The 19,228-nt window shown below is 33.9% G+C and overlaps 3 protein-coding genes across 6 annotated transcripts; all 3 read left to right on the top strand.

Annotated features, from left to right (window-relative positions):
- The first annotated feature begins 2,905 nt into the window (after positions 1-2,905).
- Positions 2,906-4,565, top strand: LOC142610316 (F-box/kelch-repeat protein At3g06240-like). Its single transcript, XM_075782117.1, has 2 exons — positions 2,906-3,053; positions 3,182-4,565. Exon 2 carries the CDS (start codon positions 3,199-3,201, stop codon positions 4,342-4,344), a length of 1,146 nt encoding a protein of 381 aa, XP_075638232.1. The 5' UTR covers positions 2,906-3,053; positions 3,182-3,198; the 3' UTR covers positions 4,345-4,565.
- Positions 4,566-11,699: 7,134 nt separating this feature from the next.
- Positions 11,700-12,859, top strand: LOC142609189 (F-box/kelch-repeat protein At3g06240-like). The gene is made up of 2 exons (XM_075780801.1): positions 11,700-12,584; positions 12,726-12,859. Exons 1-2 carry the CDS (start codon positions 11,780-11,782, stop codon positions 12,857-12,859), a joined length of 939 nt encoding a protein of 312 aa, XP_075636916.1. The 5' UTR covers positions 11,700-11,779.
- LOC142610315 (uncharacterized) lies at positions 12,797-17,921 on the top strand. Of its 4 annotated transcripts, none has more exons than XM_075782115.1 (4): positions 12,797-12,894; positions 15,219-15,452; positions 15,530-15,652; positions 15,721-16,262. In XM_075782115.1, the coding sequence occupies exons 1-4, from the start codon at positions 12,868-12,870 to the stop codon at positions 16,111-16,113; spliced, it is 777 nt and encodes a 258-aa protein (XP_075638230.1). In that variant the 5' UTR covers positions 12,797-12,867; the 3' UTR covers positions 16,114-16,262. The 4 variants fall into 4 exon arrangements, 3 of the variants coding, with proteins under 3 accessions (XP_075638230.1, XP_075638231.1, XP_075638228.1); XR_012839799.1 differs by lacking the exon at positions 12,797-12,894 and adding an exon at positions 17,361-17,921 and having other exon boundaries at positions 12,950-15,452; positions 15,721-16,175; XM_075782116.1 differs by lacking the exon at positions 12,797-12,894 and adding an exon at positions 12,951-14,210.
- The last annotated feature ends 1,307 nt before the right edge of the window (positions 17,922-19,228 follow it).

The raw sequence follows: 19,228 nt of genomic DNA, 5'->3' as shown, positions 1-19,228 counted from the left end.
TCTCTAACCCCAGGGTCAGGTCGGCCTTCCTTAACAAGGCCCAAAAGGCCCACGTTCCCACCAGGATCTTTTTGCCCCACACAAGCATAATGTCATGATACAACCTAAGTTACACTCTTCATAAATAATTCTTGTTGGATTGATAAAAACACGAGTCATTTCAACTTGCTTAATAAATATGTTGCATTAGATTGATACATATATGACCCATTCCAATGCATATAAAGAATATGAAAAAAATGGTGAACATATTTTATTTATTTGTAAGCACATAAAAAAAATTAGTTATAAACAATTAAATACTACACAAATCAATGTCATAATAACACTAATTAAATTACTAATAGCATATGTGGGGGAATAGACCCAATTATATCTAATAGGCCTGAGCTTGTAGGCCCAAAGGCCAAACGAAGAAAGCCCGATAAAGAGAGCCTAATCAATTCGTTTAGAGCGGGCCCAACCCTGAAGATCCCTGGAGCCATGCAAGGGACCGAGGAGAAAAGAGATAAAGGCATGATCACCAGGGACCTTAAAAGGAACCATCTAAGGGCCAATCACTCCTCAACGAATCTTTGAGGATCCCTTTATCCTTGGCTACATGTCAAGAACCCTCCCAGCTCTGAAAAGGCAGACAAATGACTGTATGGATTGAGGAACAAATAAGTTTGGAGGCCTAAAAAAGAAAGTGTTTTAAGTTTTTTTTTTTTGAGAATCTGAGAGTGTTTAAGTTAAGCAATCATCCCCTCCCCTCCACATTAAATGTAATCCACCCACTAGCATTGATGCATTTATTGTTGAATGAGCATTAGAACAATACCCAGCAAACCAACACCCTTTCTTTCACTCATCTTTACCTCAAAAGAAGGGGGAAGTAGAAAATGAGATAAGTATCTTCCCCACGTGGTATCCACCCTACAGGTGGATGGTAGGGGAGGAACCTCATCTATATAAATAAGGACAAATCCCCCCATTAGCAGGGAATTTGGAAATCTTCATAAAGAAAAGTTTTAAGTGCTAAGTGTAAAAATCAAGTGAGTATGAGAAGTTGTAATAATCATATCCATCCTCGAGAGTTTCGAGGACATATTTTTAATTAGATATTAACTAATTTCATCATTTCTATTGTGTATTCATTCTCAATCCTTTTGGAGTTTTCTTTTGCCTGATTAAATTCTTGACCCATATATACTAAATTAATTGTGATGGTTATTTAAGCAATTTTTCTTAAGAGATCTTTTTTTGACCAAAAAGTTCTTATTTTACTCAATGACAATTCGCCAAGATTTAGAAATACAATAGTCTATGAAAGATAAACTAAAACCAAAATTTTCTATATTTTAGTAAACAATAAAATTCATTTAGCTACTCAATTCTATATTTAACAATAATATTTTTTTTACATAAAAATGGCATTTATTTATATATGCTAAATGAGTTCATGTCAAGACAGGTGATTCTATCTTGACATGAATAATGAACAAGTTCATTGTGGGTAGATTGTGGCTCAAACAAGTTAACACAAAATTGACTAATTTATTAATTGAGTCAAAGCAGGTCAAAAATTGACTAATTTATAAAACACTAACTCACAACAAAGCAAGTAAATTCATGTCATGTTTGACCACCGCGCACCCTTAGTATAGTAGTCGGTTCACAAGTACAAATACTAATGGGATGTAGGGGGTAAGGCCCGAGATTCAAGTTTCCAGAAGGTAGTTTGTCACACATATACATTTAAATTATACTAGAATAGAATATTGTATTAAAAAAAAAAAAATTCATGTCATATTCTCGAATTGTGTTTGAATATTTTTACACTTAATTTGAGTGAAACAACATTATGTTTGATTTAATTTGTTCCCAAAAAATAAATAAATTTAGTTGAATGATGGGAGAAGTAAATGGAGTCCACCCAATTATCTTGAACTTTTAATCTTGTAATTTTCCCAAATATGACAAATTGGGTGTGACCCACTAATTAGACAAACACTCCCTGTATTTAAACCTCGTGTCATCTCAGCCAACTTAGGGTCTGTTTGGATAGAACTTATTTTGCTGAAACTGAAAACTGAAAACTGAAAACACTGTAGCAAAATAATTTTTAAATGTGTGAATAGTATTGTGGGACCCATTTTTAATGAAAAAGTTGCTGAAAAGTGAAATTTGTGGGACTCATGAACAGTAATTTTGTGTACTGTTCATAGCTGAAAGTCAATATATGCGGCTGGGTTTAAAAAAAAAAAAGAAAAAAAAAAAAGAAGCCAAAACGCGGACGTGGACGCAGAACGCGGATCCAAACGCCCTCATAATATCATTAGTTTTCTTTTTACCTTTTTCTCTCTCTTTCTCTCAGTGTAACGCATTTCCTTTCGAATCATCATCATCTTGATTAGGGGTGTACACAAAACTGAGAAACCAAAAAGACCGCCCAAAACCGACCAAATTGTTGCCAAAATTTCAATTCGATTACAGTGCGGTTCGATTTTGGTTTCATTTTTTAAAAACCGAAATTTTCGGTTTCAATTTCGGTGTTAGGTGTATATGCACCGAACCGAATTATGTTATAATATAATTTATATTATATATATAATATAATATAATATACGTTTTAGGCTTTGCAAAGTTACAAACATTGGACCTTAAGCCTATGGGCCTCCTACCTTTTCATTTTTTTTTTAATAAAAATTTGGGCCTCCAGCCTTTCATTTTATTTTGTAAACATTGCTATTTAAAACCCATTGAAATTAAGGCATTAACCCATTAGATTAACTAACTAAAATTAAACTTTAGCACCAAAAAAAAAAAAAAAAAAAAAATTAGACTAATTAAATATCTAGTTAAACTAATTAAACTTCAATTAATTTAATTAGAAAACCCTACCAGTTATCCTAAATACCTCACACCCACACATTTCACTCTTACTCTTGACTCTCATTCTCAGACACAGACAGCCTCAACATCTCTTGAACTCTCACTCACGCCGAATCTGCCTTTGCCACTGGCCTCCACACGCCGGCCTGATCATCGATGATTCTATTCTCACGGTGACGGTATGATTCTTCCCTTTTCTTTCTCAGTTTCTCTGTCTCTATCGCTTCGTTCGCCAGCTCTCTCTCTCTCCCCAACCGGCCCAAAAACCGATCGAAACCGACTGATTCCCAATTATTTCGGTCGGCAGGCCGAACCGAATTCTCGATGATGTCTAAGCTCAGGAATTTGTCATCGGAGCGTCTCCCACACGACGTCGTGATCGACATCCTGACTCGGCTGCCAGTGAAATCCTTAATCAGATTCAGGTGCGTTTCTAAATCTTGGTACTCTACAATCACCGACCCCATTTTCATTACCAAACACTTCAATCACAACAAAGCCAAATCATTATCATCCAAAAACAATCACAATGGTTTTCTTCTATATACCGATGACAAACAACTGTATACGGCTGCTTGCTATGACGATCCCACATTGTCATTGACTGAGGTTTGTAGGTTTCAAATCCCTTTTCTTGCAGTTATGGTTGACTATTGTAATGGCATGTTCTTGACTTTTGGAAATCGTGATACTTTAATATATTTATGGAACCCAAGCATTCAAAAGTTTAAGATGCTTATGCTTGACGTTGGTCGCAATGACTACAGTCTTGGACTTGCCTATCATTTTCAAAACAATGACTTCAAGATTCTCAAAATAGTCCACAATTCAATATTTTGCAATAACAAAGGTCCGCGGTTTGAGGCCGAGGTTTACACATTGAGTACGGATTTGTGGAGAAGGATTGAATTTTCGGTGGAGTCGATACCCAATCTTGGGTCTATTTTAGAAATACAATATGAGCCCTTTTTATTTTTTAATGGAGCTCTACATTTTATGGCACATACTTGGGGTGCAAACAACACTAACGATTTCATTTTGTCCTTTGATGTCAATGATGAAATATTCCGAGAGATAAGACTGCCAGAGAATTACTTAGATAGATTTATTTTTGCCTATCAGGCAGTTCACCGACTTGTGGTGTTCAAGGGATCATTGGCTCTAATGGTTTTTGGTCCTTCTGTATATGATTATGAAGATGGCACTGTTTTAGATAAATGCGACATATGGGTGATGGGACAGTATGGTGTGGTTGAGTCTTGGACACTAAAAACTGTAGGACTCAAGCGGATTAAGAATTTCTTTGGCTGCACTGAAAGTGGTCAACTTCTAACTATAATGCCTCCGGGAAGGATGGTTTTGTATGACCCTGAAAGTCTATACGAGAACAATATTGGAATTCCAAGTCCTAACTGGATGGCCTACACAACTGATCTTATGGAAAGCCTGGTTTTACTTGATCACAAATAAATGTCATCCAAATGTGAAGATAAACCAATGAAGTAAATGATGCTCTATTTTATGTTTTATTTTGCTTTTCCTTATTGTAATATTAAATCAATGAAGCCATCATTATGTTCTTTTTTTCTTCTATTGTAGTACGCATCAAAGTAATGTGGTAATCCTAGTAGGTTTTTGTGGTCATTCTAACACATGACAATGTCACAGTGAAAATTATATGTTTTTAGTCCAGATGACCTTGTTTCACTTGTCCTATCATAATGAATATTGGACTGGTTATCAAGTTTATATTTGAAATTGGTTTTGCTTGTAAATTATTGGTACTTGGTGGTACTCTTGATTTTGATTTTTGTCAACTCACCTTGTTGGATATCATGCTTTGATTTCTAGGCAACAAAATAATATTTTCTATAAACTATGAATTTGTTGTGCAAGCTCAATTGATTGTCTCCAGCCCCCTTCTGTATTTTGTTTCCATTCTTATTGATTTATCTATCAATTTAAAATTCCATTCTCTTCTTGAGATGGCAAGCATCTGTAGATTTATATGAATAGAAGAATAAACTTTTGGAATTAGGTCTCAAGTTTTTTTAATAATGAATGATTGCATAAGCCTGGTTTATAGACTTGTTTTGGACGTCAGGGAAAATCATCAAGATTTTGGCTGGCTCCTTTTCTTTTTAAATCGATTTTTCTTCTTTTTGTTGTCCTACCACTTAAATGTTTTTTATTTTTTCAACATCTATGTATGCTTAAAAACGTTGTTTGTTAAGCTGCAGATTTTACATCAACCTAGCATATATGCCCTAGACACTCTAGGTGTATTGGTTCCAACTATCTTTGACATAGAGACAAGACTGATACTAGCTCTTGCAGATACAACACTCATGCAAATTATTTCTTTTTTTTTTTTTTTTTTTATAATTTATGAGATTTCTTTATAATTTGTACAGTACATGTGAATCTACACACTTGTATACACAGTAAATCATGCATGCTTTTTAAGCATAAGGTATGCTAATCTTGCTTGTAAGTTGGCTGTTGTAAATAGACAGAAAAAAGCTATTGATATCTCCAACTACTACTACTACTATTAAGAGAAGCATAACCTGACCCACCTTGAGTCAATTCAGTCACAACAAGGCAACTAATTTCAGCCTAGGTTGGGTTGGGTGAGAGCTAAAAATTTCACACGTTGAGCTGTGCTGGTTAGGGATGAGACTTATATGCTCTTGTTTACCTCCAACAAGCTCAGGTTGCCCAAGTTGCAGCCTCTAAAATTGAGCTTGGCATCTTGAGATTTTATGAAGTATATGTATGTGTGTGTACTGATCAATAAAAATAGTATATATGTGTGTGTAAACTGTAAACCAGCCCAGGTCACTCAAGTTGCAGCCTCTATTTTCAGCTTTCATCTCAAAATTTCATCAGTCTATCTATTACATATATTAAGCGTAGAGCCCAGGAAAAGTGTTTTGGTTCAATGGAATTTTGGAGAGCCAAAACGGTGCATATTGCCTAATTGGTTTTGTGAGAAAAAAATAGCCCAGGAGAAGGGCTGCACCAATATGATGAGAGACTTGCAGTGTTCAAGGAATTGCTGGCTTTGTTTGTCTTCAGTGATTTGATAAATTAACATGAGGGAGTATGGTTTTGTTGAGTCTTGGACTAAAAAAATTGTACCTCTGGCCGCTATTAGTGAGCTAAATATCTTAGGCTTAGTCCAAAGGAAAATGAGAATGAACTTCTGCAATCTGTACGGGATGCATAAAGTTGATTCATTGGTCCTAAGCAATAAGTCAAATTAATATTTTAAATAGCAGACTTTTAATTTTTGCTCACACATTTAATTGCTTATGCATTTTTTTATTGACAAAGACAATTTATATGCTTGAATCCTCTTTAATTTTGTATACAGCAGAAGTTCAAGTCAAATTTTCTCCAGAACACTGATTTCTCAACACATGTATACGTACATTTTTATATTTTTGACATTATTAGGTCTATTAATTAAAGTGGATGCTTTGTTTAATTTGCTTACTATCCAATGATGGTTGATGGTTTGTGGCTTTGTGCAGAGAAAATGTGCAGCAATTCAAATATCTATTTAGAACTTATTAGTCATTTGATAAGCAGTTCTAATTTTTGATCCATTAGCACATATGAAATTTGCAAATGCAAGTGATTGAGTCAATGTTTTCTGGCTCAGTTTCAATGGTTAAGATACTGATGCATTGTCTCCTTTGTAACATTTTTGCTGGATTGAAGGATTTAGTATTTTAGTTTGCTTAATTTGTTTTTGGTGGATTAAGAATTTAGATAGACATTTTTCACCTCAAGCATAGCAGCTTATATCCACACAGGCTGCTTATACTAACTAATGAACCTCTTGTGGTGGTAATCTTTTATGGTGTCATTTGAAAGCTGCTGAAGAATTGTCCTCTTATGCAAGCTATATTATGTTGTCCTTTACTACAATTGTTGAAATTAAAGTATGGAAAATGCTGTAAGTACCACCAATTTTACTAATAAAAAGTTTGCAAACCGAGGTAGCAATTAATGTGATTGGAACCACATCAACATCATGATAATTAAATTTCCTAATTGCTATTATTTTTTTTTTTTTTTTATTTTTATGTTTTAAAAGTTGACACATTTGTATCATTACTCTTACTCTTATAGTATTGCTGTGAAATTGAAGACTAAATTTATCCAACCAGAAGGGAGAGGGTTCCTTGGGAGCTTATGGCTAAAATATATTCAACTTATGACTATTGTCTTTGGATTTCCATCCACATTATTTGACATGGCAATGTCATTGTCAAGTGCTTGTTGCTTATCAAGCATAATTGTATTTCGTTTTTATCCTAGTGACAACCATGTTAATCAACAAGATGTCTCCAAAATAAATTATATTTGATATTTGTTTGAGATGCATTCGGGTGATTCATTGGTCCTACCTTGATAGCATTTGGGTTTGGAAATTAGTAAAAACTAGAATTTGATTTATTTGCAAACTGTTGAATGTATCATTGATATTCATCGTTTCCAATCAGTCATGACAGGTCTAAGCAGTGCTTTTTTGGAGCTACCTGCGGTCGCAGCACAAGGCCCTATTATGTGACAATTATTGTTGCATCATCCTCAGATACTTACTAATAGTCTAATATGCAGTTCCTTAATTACTAAATAATGCAAATGTATGCAAGACAAGCACTTGTACTACCTGTACTTGTATCATGGTTTTCTTAAAGGTGGTGTCATTTGCTTAACTCTTCTCTGCCATTCTCTCCATCATAATGACCCTATGAAGTCCATATTCAACCATCTAAGTTTGTGTGCCAAATATAAGCTTTGATAAATAGATGTGGAAACCAATCGTTACCATAAAGAACATGGATGCGTAGTCTATATTGTAGTTTTTCCTTGGTCAGTTTTTGTAATATAGACATTGGTGTTCTTTCAAGTAATATGTTCACAGGTTCAATGCTGCACCTTTTCCAATGCAAAATAAAAGGTATATGATCTACATGAGTGCTGGAATTGAATTGTTTGTGTTTGTTTGTTTTGTTTTTGTTTTTTTGAGAATACTAGGAGTACATTTGGATAGAACTTATTGCTGAAAATTGAAAACATTGTAGTAAAATAATTTTTAAATGTGTAAATAGTGTCGTGAAATTCATTTTTAATAAAAAAGTTGTTGAAAGAAGAAATTTATGGGACCCGTGAACAGTGCACGGGTGCACTGTTCACAGAAGAATCGGTCAACAACTGTGCTGAAAAAGAAGAAGCTGAAAACGCGCTGAAGAAAACGCGGACGTGTATCCAAACAGATACTAAAAGTATTTTTAACACACAAGGAGAGAGAGGAGAAGATCTTTAAAAAAATGACAATGATGTACATTTAAAAGAGCTTAACTCTTGGATACACAATACAAACTTGAATTCAACTATTTGTTGACTCAGTTTCATTTCTCATTTACTTTATTAAACTGCAATGGTGTATCTCCCTGAATTTATGTATGAGTTCCTATTTCACCGTCTCCCTAATAACCAATAATGTATCAAACAAAGAAGACAACTCAATTGAGCCTTCATCTTTTAGAAATTCTAGTTGAAGACAGTGAAAACATTAAGGTTATGTTTGGTAACAGTTTTTGTTTTCTATTTTCAAAATTTTGTTTTGGGGAATAAAAAAAAATTCTTGTATTTTGGAAAAAAAAACTAAAATATGATGTTATTAGGGTTTGAACTCTAACGCTAACTTATTAAATGAGATAGATTCATTAACTTAAATGTGTATTTTCATTAACTTTTGAAAAATAAAAACTAAAAACAGTCTTTTGCATGTTTTCAGTTTCCTTCACAAATTGAATTTTGAGAACAGTTTTTGTTTTCAGTCCATTTTAAGTTGTCAACCAAGTTTTTTAATCTCAAAAATAGAAAATTATTTTTAGAAACAAAAAATAGGGGGGAAAATAGTTACCAAACATACCCTAAAATTTGAGCAACTATTTTTTTATTGAAATAAAATGTAAAAACCAAGGGTTTGATGTTAATTTGTGTGGTACAATCTTCAACCTTTTTCTTTTCTTTTCTCTCCAAAGTTGGAGGGTGCAAACATTGATTGAAAATAATAAGGATTTTTTTAATTGAAAAATAATGAGGATATTGGTTGAAGACTCAGACCCAAAAAAGATAAAAACAAAAGGGGAGATTAGAGAGAATGCAATAGACTCCTGAACTAGAGATGGCGGAAATATCATGGATTGCTTGACTTGCTCGGCCTTTTATGGGTTTCTTCCACTTTGAACTTTGAAGACACTTACCTATCTCTTTCTCAACACACTCACTTATAAGTCAAGCAATTCTCATTTTCCTTTCCATAAAAGAGGAATGTTAACAAGCACTGCTTGTTAAGTGCAAAAAAGACAAAAAATTGTTAGAAAAAGTCAAAAAAGACACCAAATAGTACTTATAAAACTGAAAAAAAAAAAAAATGACATAAACGGCAAAAAAGAAAAATTTTGTCAAAAATAAAAGTAAAGAATATTGTGGTTAACAGGCACCTTGCAGTGCCCATTAACACAACCCTCCATAAAAAATAAAAATAAGCAAAAAAACAAAAACAAAAGTCACCTTATACTTTCACTCTTTTCCTAGTTGACCCCTAGAATGTGTGTGCAACATGCCCATGACTCGACTCCTACTCCATCTTATTGCCATCCTTGCCCATCTGATGAAATATCATATCTCTGGCTACATTTGCCATTGAAAAGTCGCAAACACCCACATTTGGAAAAATGACTATAAAAAACACATAATTAAAAAAGCAAGTCATCATAGAGATTTATCTCTTGAGCATTGCATGATGGTGAAGTGGGTCAAGTCCACCAAACTAATTAGTCCATAACTTGAATAGCCCAATGACAATTCGATGAGTCCCATTAATCAGACAAACAATTCTTTTAAGCCCAGTGTTATTGAAGAGCCCAAACAAATACGTCTGTTGGTTCCAGCATTTAGATATTGGGCTCTTATCTTAGGTAGATAAGCTTAAAGCTTGCATGTCAGCTCATCCAAAAATTTTACCGTAAGAATTTATTTTTTTCTATTTTAGAGACTCACTTTTCAAAATATTGCCTATTATTTTCAAAAAAAAAACCTTATATTAAATTATTTATTTTACACTACATTTTATTAAAATATCAATTTTAATTGTTTCCCTATCTTCACTCACAACCTTTAGCAAAAAAAAAAAAAAAAAAACATACACACACACATACACAACAACAACTATCATCTACCATCTTCCTTTATTCTCAGGATAGGTAAAAAAAGAATAAAAAACAAAACTAAATGCAAAATGAGTAATCTCAATGTAAATTTACATGGTTTAGAGCATTCGCATCAACTTGTGCAAAAATTATTGTCTAATTTAGCATATGAACTTAAAAAGAAAAAAATTATTTTACGTACTTTTCAAAATACTTACATCAAATTATTTATTTTATACTATATTTTATTAAAATATCAAATTTTCTTTATTTTTTAATAGTTTTTTTTTTCTTTACACACAACAGTCGTCGTCAATTCTCTTCCTTTATTCTATAGATACGTAAAGAAAGAATAGTTTCAACATAAATTTACATGGTTATTGTAGCAAACTTGTGAATTAATACAATTATACGTTTGGGCTGATGTGGGTTATTTTTAGATAAAACTGTGTAAATTTTTCACATTTTTCTATTATACACTCACTAACATGAGTGCTCAAAGCAAACTTGTAAATAATTATATATTGATTTGTGTGGATCAATTTTAGTCTAATATTTTTGGGGCTCTACTTGCTAGAGGCATCTACCAATTGTTTGCATTCTTAGTCCTGCCAGATAGTTTTACAAGACAAAGCTAAATATTCAATGTTCAACAAGAGATCTAAAGTTCAAACTCTTAACTACCGAAGATAGTAACACCGCTCCTTTTTGTTTGGCAGAACTATTTGGGAAACATTTCTTTGATGTGTGGAATACAGTGCGAGCATGCCTGATATAGTTCATGTGGAAGGAACAAAATAGTCGCACATTCAAGGATGTTGTGAGATCTATTGATTAGTTGAAATCTTTACTAATTTGGACTTTGTTTGATTGACTCGGCTTGGGGATTTACGCATTGCACTTTGATTTTTTTATTTTCACTGCTATTAGACTTTCTAGTTGATTTGCTTGTAATCTTATTACTTAACACTTATATATAAAAAAAGAAAGAAAAAAAGTAAGTTGTTAATGCGGCATTGTAATTTCTCACTTCTTAAAAAGGAATTGGGATGGAATGCAACATCATAAAGTAATAAACTTATGATCATTCTAAAGTAAAAAAATTTAGAGTGTTTCTTATCTACACGTGTATAAATTTTGAGTGTATACCTTTAAAGAAAACATTAAATCTTGAAATACAATTTGATGTTCCTAAAAATATTAAAAATTTTTTTTTTTTGAGAAACAAATGCGGCCGAATATATATATAGAAGAGAATGTTAACCAACACTGGTTAAGGGCAAAAAGAGAAAAAATATGTTAGAAAAAGTAAAAAAAATTCTGAATAGTACTACAAAGTTAAAACTAAAAAATGATATAAATAATTGAAAAAAAGATAAAACTTGTGTCAGAAAATAAAGTAAAAGAATTTTGGGGTTAACAGGCACCGCATAGTACCCGTTAACGCAACCCATATATAAATAAATAAATATTAAAAAAAAAAAAAGAGGATAAGATAAAGAATAAACACGCGCGCTAATAAAATAAAATTTGATGAGACCAATTTCAACCATATCTATTTATTTATCTAAAAATTAAAAAGGACAAGACCTGTTGCACATTTCAGCCTACACAGTACGCACCTACTTCTACTTGTTGCGCATTTCCCTTCCTTAATCCGATTTCCGATGCCTAAACTCAAGAGAGATCCGAATTTATCATCCGAGCGTCTCCCACACGACGTCGTATTCGACATACTGAGTCGGCTGGCAGTGAAATCCTTGATGAGATTCAGGTGCGTTTCCAAGTCTTGGAACTCCATCATCGCAGACCCCATTTTCATTACCCAACACCTCAACCTCAACAAAGCCAAATCATTATCTAACAACGACAACAATGGTTATCTGCTATATTCTGATTACAAAGAGAATGGTCCTGGTTCAAGTCGGAAAGATCTGGGTACGGCTGTTTGCAATAGCGACCGCACATTTACCGAGATTTCCAGGTTTCAAATTTCCTTTCCTTCTGTCGACATTGTTGGCTTCTGTAATGGCATGTTCTGCCTTATTAGTTATGAGGACCGTGTAATCTATTTGTGGAACCCAAGCATCAAAATGTTTAAGTGTATCTCTCCTCCTCTCAACAAGTTCGACAAAGAGCGGACTCGTGGTCTTGGGTTTGCGTACCATTCCCAAAACAATGACTACAAGATTCTCAGACTTGTTTCTCACTATGAAGAATCAGCGCGGTCGACTGAGGCTCAGGTCTACGCATTGAGTACGGATTCATGGAGAAGGTTTGTAATATCGTTTGGCTCCGACCACAATGTTGGGTCCATTGTTAATACATATGGAAACCCATGTTTGTTTTTTAGTGGAGCTCTGCACGCTTTAGCGTTTACTAAGGACTACAGTTACAGCTTGTGTTTTGATGTCCATGATGAGACATTCCAAAAGATAATTCTCCCGGAGCATGACTTTGACATTTTCGAAGGTGAGTTTTCCCTTGCAGTGTTCAAGGGATCGTTGGCTATGATTGGTATTTCTTCACCTGAGTATTTAGATAATGATATATGCTACATATGGGTGATGAGAGAGTATGGTGTGGTTGATTCTTGGACGAAAATAACTGTAGAATTAGGCGACGTGGTTGAGAGATTCTTTGCTGCGTTGACAATGGTGAACTTCTATTTCGCGGTAACTCAGAGAGTCCAAACGCGAAGGACCTTGGAATTACTGTTGGACCTAATAGTTGGTTGCGTTACATAACTGATCCCATGGAGAGCTTGGTTTTACTTGGTCAGGTAAAAATGTCATCTGAAATTTTGAAGATTAGTTTGTATCAAATGGTAGACTTCTTGAATTTTTTAGCAAAATGACAACCTTTGCGATGTTTATATTGACAAACATTTTGTGGCATGGCATCATATATGCACTTTGCATATTAAATGATGCTTTTATTATGTTGCCTTTTCAGACATATTGATTTTTTAAACAAAAAAGAATAACCTTGGAGATTGTGGCTATTATATGCCAACTGTTTTTTGTGTCAAGAACATTGTGCACTTCCTCAAAAATGACAATTTCATGGTGTAGTACATGCTTAGCCAACATAATCTTATTTATTTTTATTCCTTAGAGACAGCATGAACTAGTTGGTGAGCTTAGTCTCTTGGGCTTGGTCTAAATAAAAATGGAAATAATTTCAGCAATCTGTTTGGGATGCATATGACTAATTTATTGGTCCTCAGCAATAAGTCAAATTGTATATTTCAATATTCTAATAGCAGGATTTTGATTTTTGCTCACATGTGTAATTGCTTATGCATTTTTTATATTTGTTAAACTGCTGGAAAATGTTAGGATTTTCTGTAAATCATGAAATTATTGATATTGTATCTTGTTTGATATAAGCCGGTTGAGGTGGTGAGAGAGTCGATAGGTGGGCTTCATGATGTAGACGACATATATGCTTGAATCTGCTTTAATTTTCTATACAGCAGAAGTTCATGTCAGATTTTCGCCTTGAATACTACCATTTCTAAATGCTTAAATACTCTTTCATGCTTTTTACATTATTACATCTATTAATCTTATAAATTATTTTCTTTTTTAGTTTGTCTCTACCCAATGATTGTTATTGGTTTGTGGCTTAGAGAAAACGTGCAGCAATTCAAATATCTATTTAGAACTCATTAGTTGTTTGATAAACAATTCTAATTTTTGATCCATTAATGTATATGATATTTGCAAATGTAAGTGATTGAGTTAATGTTTTCTGCCTCTGTTTCATTGGTTAAGATACTAACAATGATGCATTCTCTCCTTTTTAACATATTTTCCAGATTGAATGATTTGGTATTTTAGTTTGCTTAATCTATTACTATTGGCCTAAGAATTTACATAGACATTTTTCACCTCACACTCAAGAATAATTACTATGCATTTGATATAAATGAAATATTACATGGCTGCTTATACTACTTGATGATGCGAAGAAAATAAGTAGACTGGATGTTTCGGACTTGAAAGGACTACTTGCTGTCTTGGTGGTTTGAAAAAGAAAGGAAAACGATCAAAGGTGACTGGGGTTGCTGGCCAAGAACCCTCCGATAGCAAAGTTAGTTTTCTCTCTATACTTTTGGAGTTCCAACTTTTTAGGAAATGTAAAACGTACCTTTGTTTGGTTTGAATGAGCGTTTATATAGTGTCTTAAGAGCAGTTATTAGACTCGTAACCTCCCCTAGATTTGAGGAGGTGTGAGGGTCCATGGATAACTTCTACAACTGTTTAGGAGTTACATTTTTCTCATATAACGGTCATTAGAAGTTATGCGTGTGATACGGAGTTGTTGTACATACTTAGGAATCTTCCCAAGTGTCAAGGGTCGTCCAGGGATTCTCGTCCAGAGGTCCTCCAGCCGAGCGTATCTCATTTCTAAGGGAGGTCGTTCCTTTATGGACGACCTTGTTGAGGACGAGGTTGATGGCTTTCTTGGACGAGACAGTGAAGTGTTGTAAAATTTGGCCATGAGAACCTCGTCCAAGCATCCTTCTGTAAGAATGATCTCCGAGGACAAGGTTCTTACAACATTTGCTTTCCTGGTCTTGTCCTGGACGACCTCCATGGATGATGCTGGAGTTATATTTTATCATACCCCATCACTAACTAATGAACCTTTTTTGTGATGGTCTTTTATGGTCTCATATGCAAGCTGCGGGAGAATTGTCATCGTTTGCAACTGCAAGTTGCAGCATATAATCCTTTATTACCATTTAAGACATTAAAGTGTAGAAATTGGTAAAAGTAATACCAATTTTGCCACAAGAAGTTCACAAATAGAGGTGGAAATTAATGTGATTGGTACCACGTCAACATCATAATAAATAAATTTCTTGATTCTTTTTTTTGGTTTTTTTTATTTATGTTTTAATAGTTGAAACATTTGTAGCATTACTCTTATGCATATTATTTATTTAACTTACGACTATTGTTTTAGGATTTTTGTGAACATTAGTTGACATGACAATGACATTGTCAAGTTCTTCCTGCTTATCAGGTATAATGTTATTTTGCTGTAGTCCTAATGACAAACATGTTAATGAGCGAGATTAGCTTATGCTTTCAGGGGGAAAATGAAATGAATAGAGAAACTGAAGCTGAGACTGAGACTGATACTTCTTTGAGTCTTGAGGAAAATTCTAGAGAAACTGATTCTTCTCCGGATACTCTGCCCCTTAGTTTGAAGTACCCCTCTTTACCTTCATGGGAAGTGCAAGTGACGAATGACTCTGGAGAATTTGAAACTATGCTTGTTCCACGCTCAGAGCATGTTCCTTATGTGCCATGGACAGGAGGCCCGGTAATCTTCTTGGGATGCACATGCCTCTATTTTGCCTTTTCTTTTCTGTGCTAACCCACTTGTTTTTTACTTTGTAGGCTGAAGCGGATTTTGTTGAGGAGTGTTATTCCCTTATTGAGTCCATGAAGAACTGGATTTCATCTAGTTCCCAATTATCTTTTGTCCGTCAAAATGAACTTTCTCATGAAATCGGCCTCTTGGTATGCATTCCTTTTGTAATATTGTTTTTGCTTGAATATTGACTAATTGATCTCCAATTTTCTTGCAGCGGAACAAGGTGGAAAGTCAAGCAAGTACCATAAAGACTCTTGAGAGATGTCTTTGTAGTTTGGGACCTCGTGATGTTGGAGGATCAAGTGATCCCGTTACTGATTCAGTTGGTGGTATAACTCCTTCTCGGGCTGATGAAGGTGATCCCATGAACACTACAGTGCAAGCAAAAGAGGATTTCTCTCAACGCGTAAAGTGTCTTGCTCCTCAAGATCCTTCTCACTGCCAGGTTCATGAGAGTACAACTTTGGCCACGTTCAGATCCAAATCTGGACATCTTCCTTCTGGTCAACAGATTAGCCTCGATGATGATGATGATGATGATGAGGAAGACAAGGAGCAGCACACAAAACCTTTGGCACAATGTCATGGAAAGAGAGGTCATCTGTGAGCACCTGTAGCAGAGCATCTGCCTTTTTTCTTTTTGATTGGTACAGTTCTATTAACGTGTAGGTAACTTTTCGGATCCAAGTAAATGGAAAACAATCCTTTCGGTAAATGACATTAGCTCAATGCCCTACTTTAGAGGGGTTTCTTTTGCACCTGGATGGATTCAACTAAATTTTGAGATGTATCTTGATTTTTCTGTTTTGATTCGCGTTGAGTCTTAGATTTTTTATGATTTTTGCCTTGATATTGATGATGGTTGATAATTGATTCATTGGAATTTAGTTTGGAAAGGTTGTAAGTAAAGGAAATTAGGCAAAAGAGGCTAGAAGTGATCCCTGCAACAGAGTGCTAATCAAGATACAAAGTGCTAATGGGCAGTTTGAGTCAATGTTTTCTGGCTCAGTTTCAATGGTTAAGATACTGATGCATTGTCTCCTTTGTAACATTTTTGCCAGATTGAAGGATTTAGTATTTTAGTTTGCCTAATTTGTTTTTGGTGGATTAAGAATTTAGATAGACATTTTTCACCTCAAGCATAGCAGCTTATATGCCTATCAAAAAAAAAGAAAAAAAAAAAAGATAGGCTGCTTATGCTAACTAATGAACCTCTTGTGGGGGTAATCTTTTATGGTGTCATTTGAAAGCCGTTGAAGAATTGTCCTCTTATGCAAGCTATATTATGTTGTCCTTTAAATAGTATGAAAATTGCTATAAGTATCACCAATTTTACTAATAAAAAGTTTGCAAACTGAGGTAGCAATTAATGTGATTGGAACCACATCAACATCATGATAATTAAATTTCCTAATTGCTTTTATTTTTTGTTTTATGTTTTAAAATTTGACACATATGTATCATTACTCTTAATGGTATTGCTGTGAAATTGAAGACTAAATTTATCCAACCAGAAGGGAGAGGGTTCCTTAGGAGCTTATTATGGCTAATATTTATTCAACTTATGACTATTGTCTTGGGATTTCCATCCACATTATTTGACATGGCAATGTCATTGTCAAGTGCTTGTTGCTTATCAAGCATAATCGTATTTCGTTTTTGTCCTAGTGACAACCATGCTAATCAACAAGATGTCTCCAAAATAAATAATATTTGATATTTGTTTGAGATGCATATGGGTGATTCATTGGTCCTACCTTGATGGCATTTGGGTTTGGAAATTAGTAAAAACTAGAAATTTGATTTATTTGCAAACTGCTGAATGTATCATTGATATTCGTCTTTTCCAATCAGTCATGACAGGTCTAAGCAGTGCTTTTCTTGAGCTACCTGCAGTCGCAGCACAAAGCCCTATTATGTGACAATTATTGTTGCAACATCCTCAGATACTAATAGTCTAATATGCAGTTCCTTAATTACTAAATAATGCAACAGTATGCAAGACAAGCACTTGTTCTACCTGTACTTGTATCATGGTTTTCTTAAAGGTGGTGTCATTTGCTTTACTCCTCTGCCATTCTTTCCATCCTATGAAGTCCGTATTCAACCATCTAAGTTTGTGTGCCAAATATAAGCTTTGATAAATAGATGTGGAAACCAATCGTTACCATAAAGAACATTGATGCGTAGTCTATGTTGTGGTTTTTCCTTGGTCAGTTTTTGTATTATTGACATGGGTGTTCTTTCAAGTAATATGTTCACAGGTTCAAAGCTGCACCTTTTGCAGTGCAAAATAAAAGGTATATGTTCTACATGAGTGCTGGAATTGTATTTTTTGTGTTTTGTGTTTGTGTGTGTGTGTGTGTTTTTTTTTTTTTAGAATACTAAGTATTTTTAACACACACACAAAAAGAGAGGATAAGGTCTTAAAGAAATTTACAGTGATGGATATTAAAAAAAGCCTAACTCTTGGATACACCGTACAAACTTGAATTCAACTATTTGTTGACTCAGTTTCATTTCTCATTTTCTTTATTAAATTTCGTCTACAGGGGCTGGGACATCCTGGTAGTTTTGTCTTGAATCATCAGTCTCCTTACTATTGCAATAAGTGCTGCGGCATTTTCATTCTATAGAGACTACATTGCACAAAGAGCTAGGAGGTGTATCATGCTAGCCTTTTGTATCTCCCTGTATTTATGTATGAGTTCCTATTTCACTGTCCCCTGATAACCAATAATGTATCAAACAAAGAAGACAACTCAATTGAGCCTTCATTTTGTTTGGAAACTCTAGCTGAAGACAGTGAAAACATTAAGGTTATGTTTGGTAACAATTTTTATTTTCTATTTTCAAAATTTTTTTTTTGAGAATAAAAAAAAAATTTCTTGTATTTTTTAAATAAAAAAATGTTTGGTTAGTTAAAATTTAAAAAAAAAAAAAAGTTTTTTGAAAAAAATACTAAAATATGTTGTTATTTGGGTTTGAACTCTAATTCTAATTCTTTAAATGAGATAGATTCATTAACTTAAAAGTGTATTTTCATTAATTTTTGAAAAATAGAAACTAAAAACAGTCTTTTGCATGTTTTCAGTTTCCTTCACAAATTAAATTTTGAGAACATTTTTGTTTTTTGTCCATTTTGAGTTGTCAAACAAGTTTTTTAATCTCAAAAATAAAAAAATTGTTTTTAAAAACAGAAAATAAAGGGAAAAAACAGTTGCCAAACGTATTTTAAAATTTGAGCAACTATTTTTTTTTTATTGAAATAAAATGTGAAAACCAAGTGTTTGATGTTGATTTGTGTGGTACAATCTTCAACCTTTTTATTTTCTTTTCTCTCCAAAGTTGGAGGGTGCAAACATTGATTGAAAATAATAAGGATTTTTTTTAATTGAAAAATAAAGAGGATATTGGTTTAAGACTTAGACCCAAAAAAGATAAAAATAAAAGGGCAGGTTAGAGTGAATGTAATAGACTCCCGAACTAGGGATGGCAAAAATGTCATGGATTGCTTGACTTGTTGGGCCTTGTTTGGGTTTCTTCCACTTTGAACTGTTTGAACTTTGAAAGACACTTACCTATCTCTTTCTTAACACACTCACTCATAAGTCAAGCAATTCTCATTTTCCTTTCCATAAAAAATAAAAATAGCAAAAAACAAAAACAAAAGTCACCTTATACTTTCACTCTTTTCCTAGTTGACCTGTGTAACATGACCA

Source organism: Castanea sativa, chromosome 9 (assembly GCF_040712315.1).
Source record: "Castanea sativa cultivar Marrone di Chiusa Pesio chromosome 9, ASM4071231v1".
NCBI lineage: Eukaryota > Viridiplantae > Streptophyta > Magnoliopsida > Fagales > Fagaceae > Castanea > Castanea sativa.
Note: the sequence above shows the minus strand (reverse complement) of the source record. Positions and strands in the feature narration are given on the sequence as shown.

Bases quoted from the DNA above. Each gene is read 5' to 3' on its own strand.
- LOC142610315 (XM_075782113.1), top strand. From the start codon at position 15,177: ATGACAAACATGTTAATGAGCGAGATTAGCTTATGCTTTCAGGGGGAA. The intron at 15,453-15,529 runs GTAATCTTCTTG...TTTACTTTGTAG, and splicing joins TGCCATGGACAGGAGGCCCG to GCTGAAGCGGATTTTGTTGA. The intron at 15,653-15,720 runs GTATGCATTCCT...ATTTTCTTGCAG, and splicing joins CTCATGAAATCGGCCTCTTG to CGGAACAAGGTGGAAAGTCA.
- LOC142609189 (XM_075780801.1), top strand. From the start codon at position 11,780: ATGCCTAAACTCAAGAGAGATCCGAATTTATCATCCGAGCGTCTCCCA. The intron at 12,585-12,725 runs GTGAGTTTTCCC...AAATAACTGTAG, and splicing joins TGACTTTGACATTTTCGAAG to AATTAGGCGACGTGGTTGAG.
- LOC142610316 (XM_075782117.1), top strand. From the start codon at position 3,199: ATGATGTCTAAGCTCAGGAATTTGTCATCGGAGCGTCTCCCACACGAC.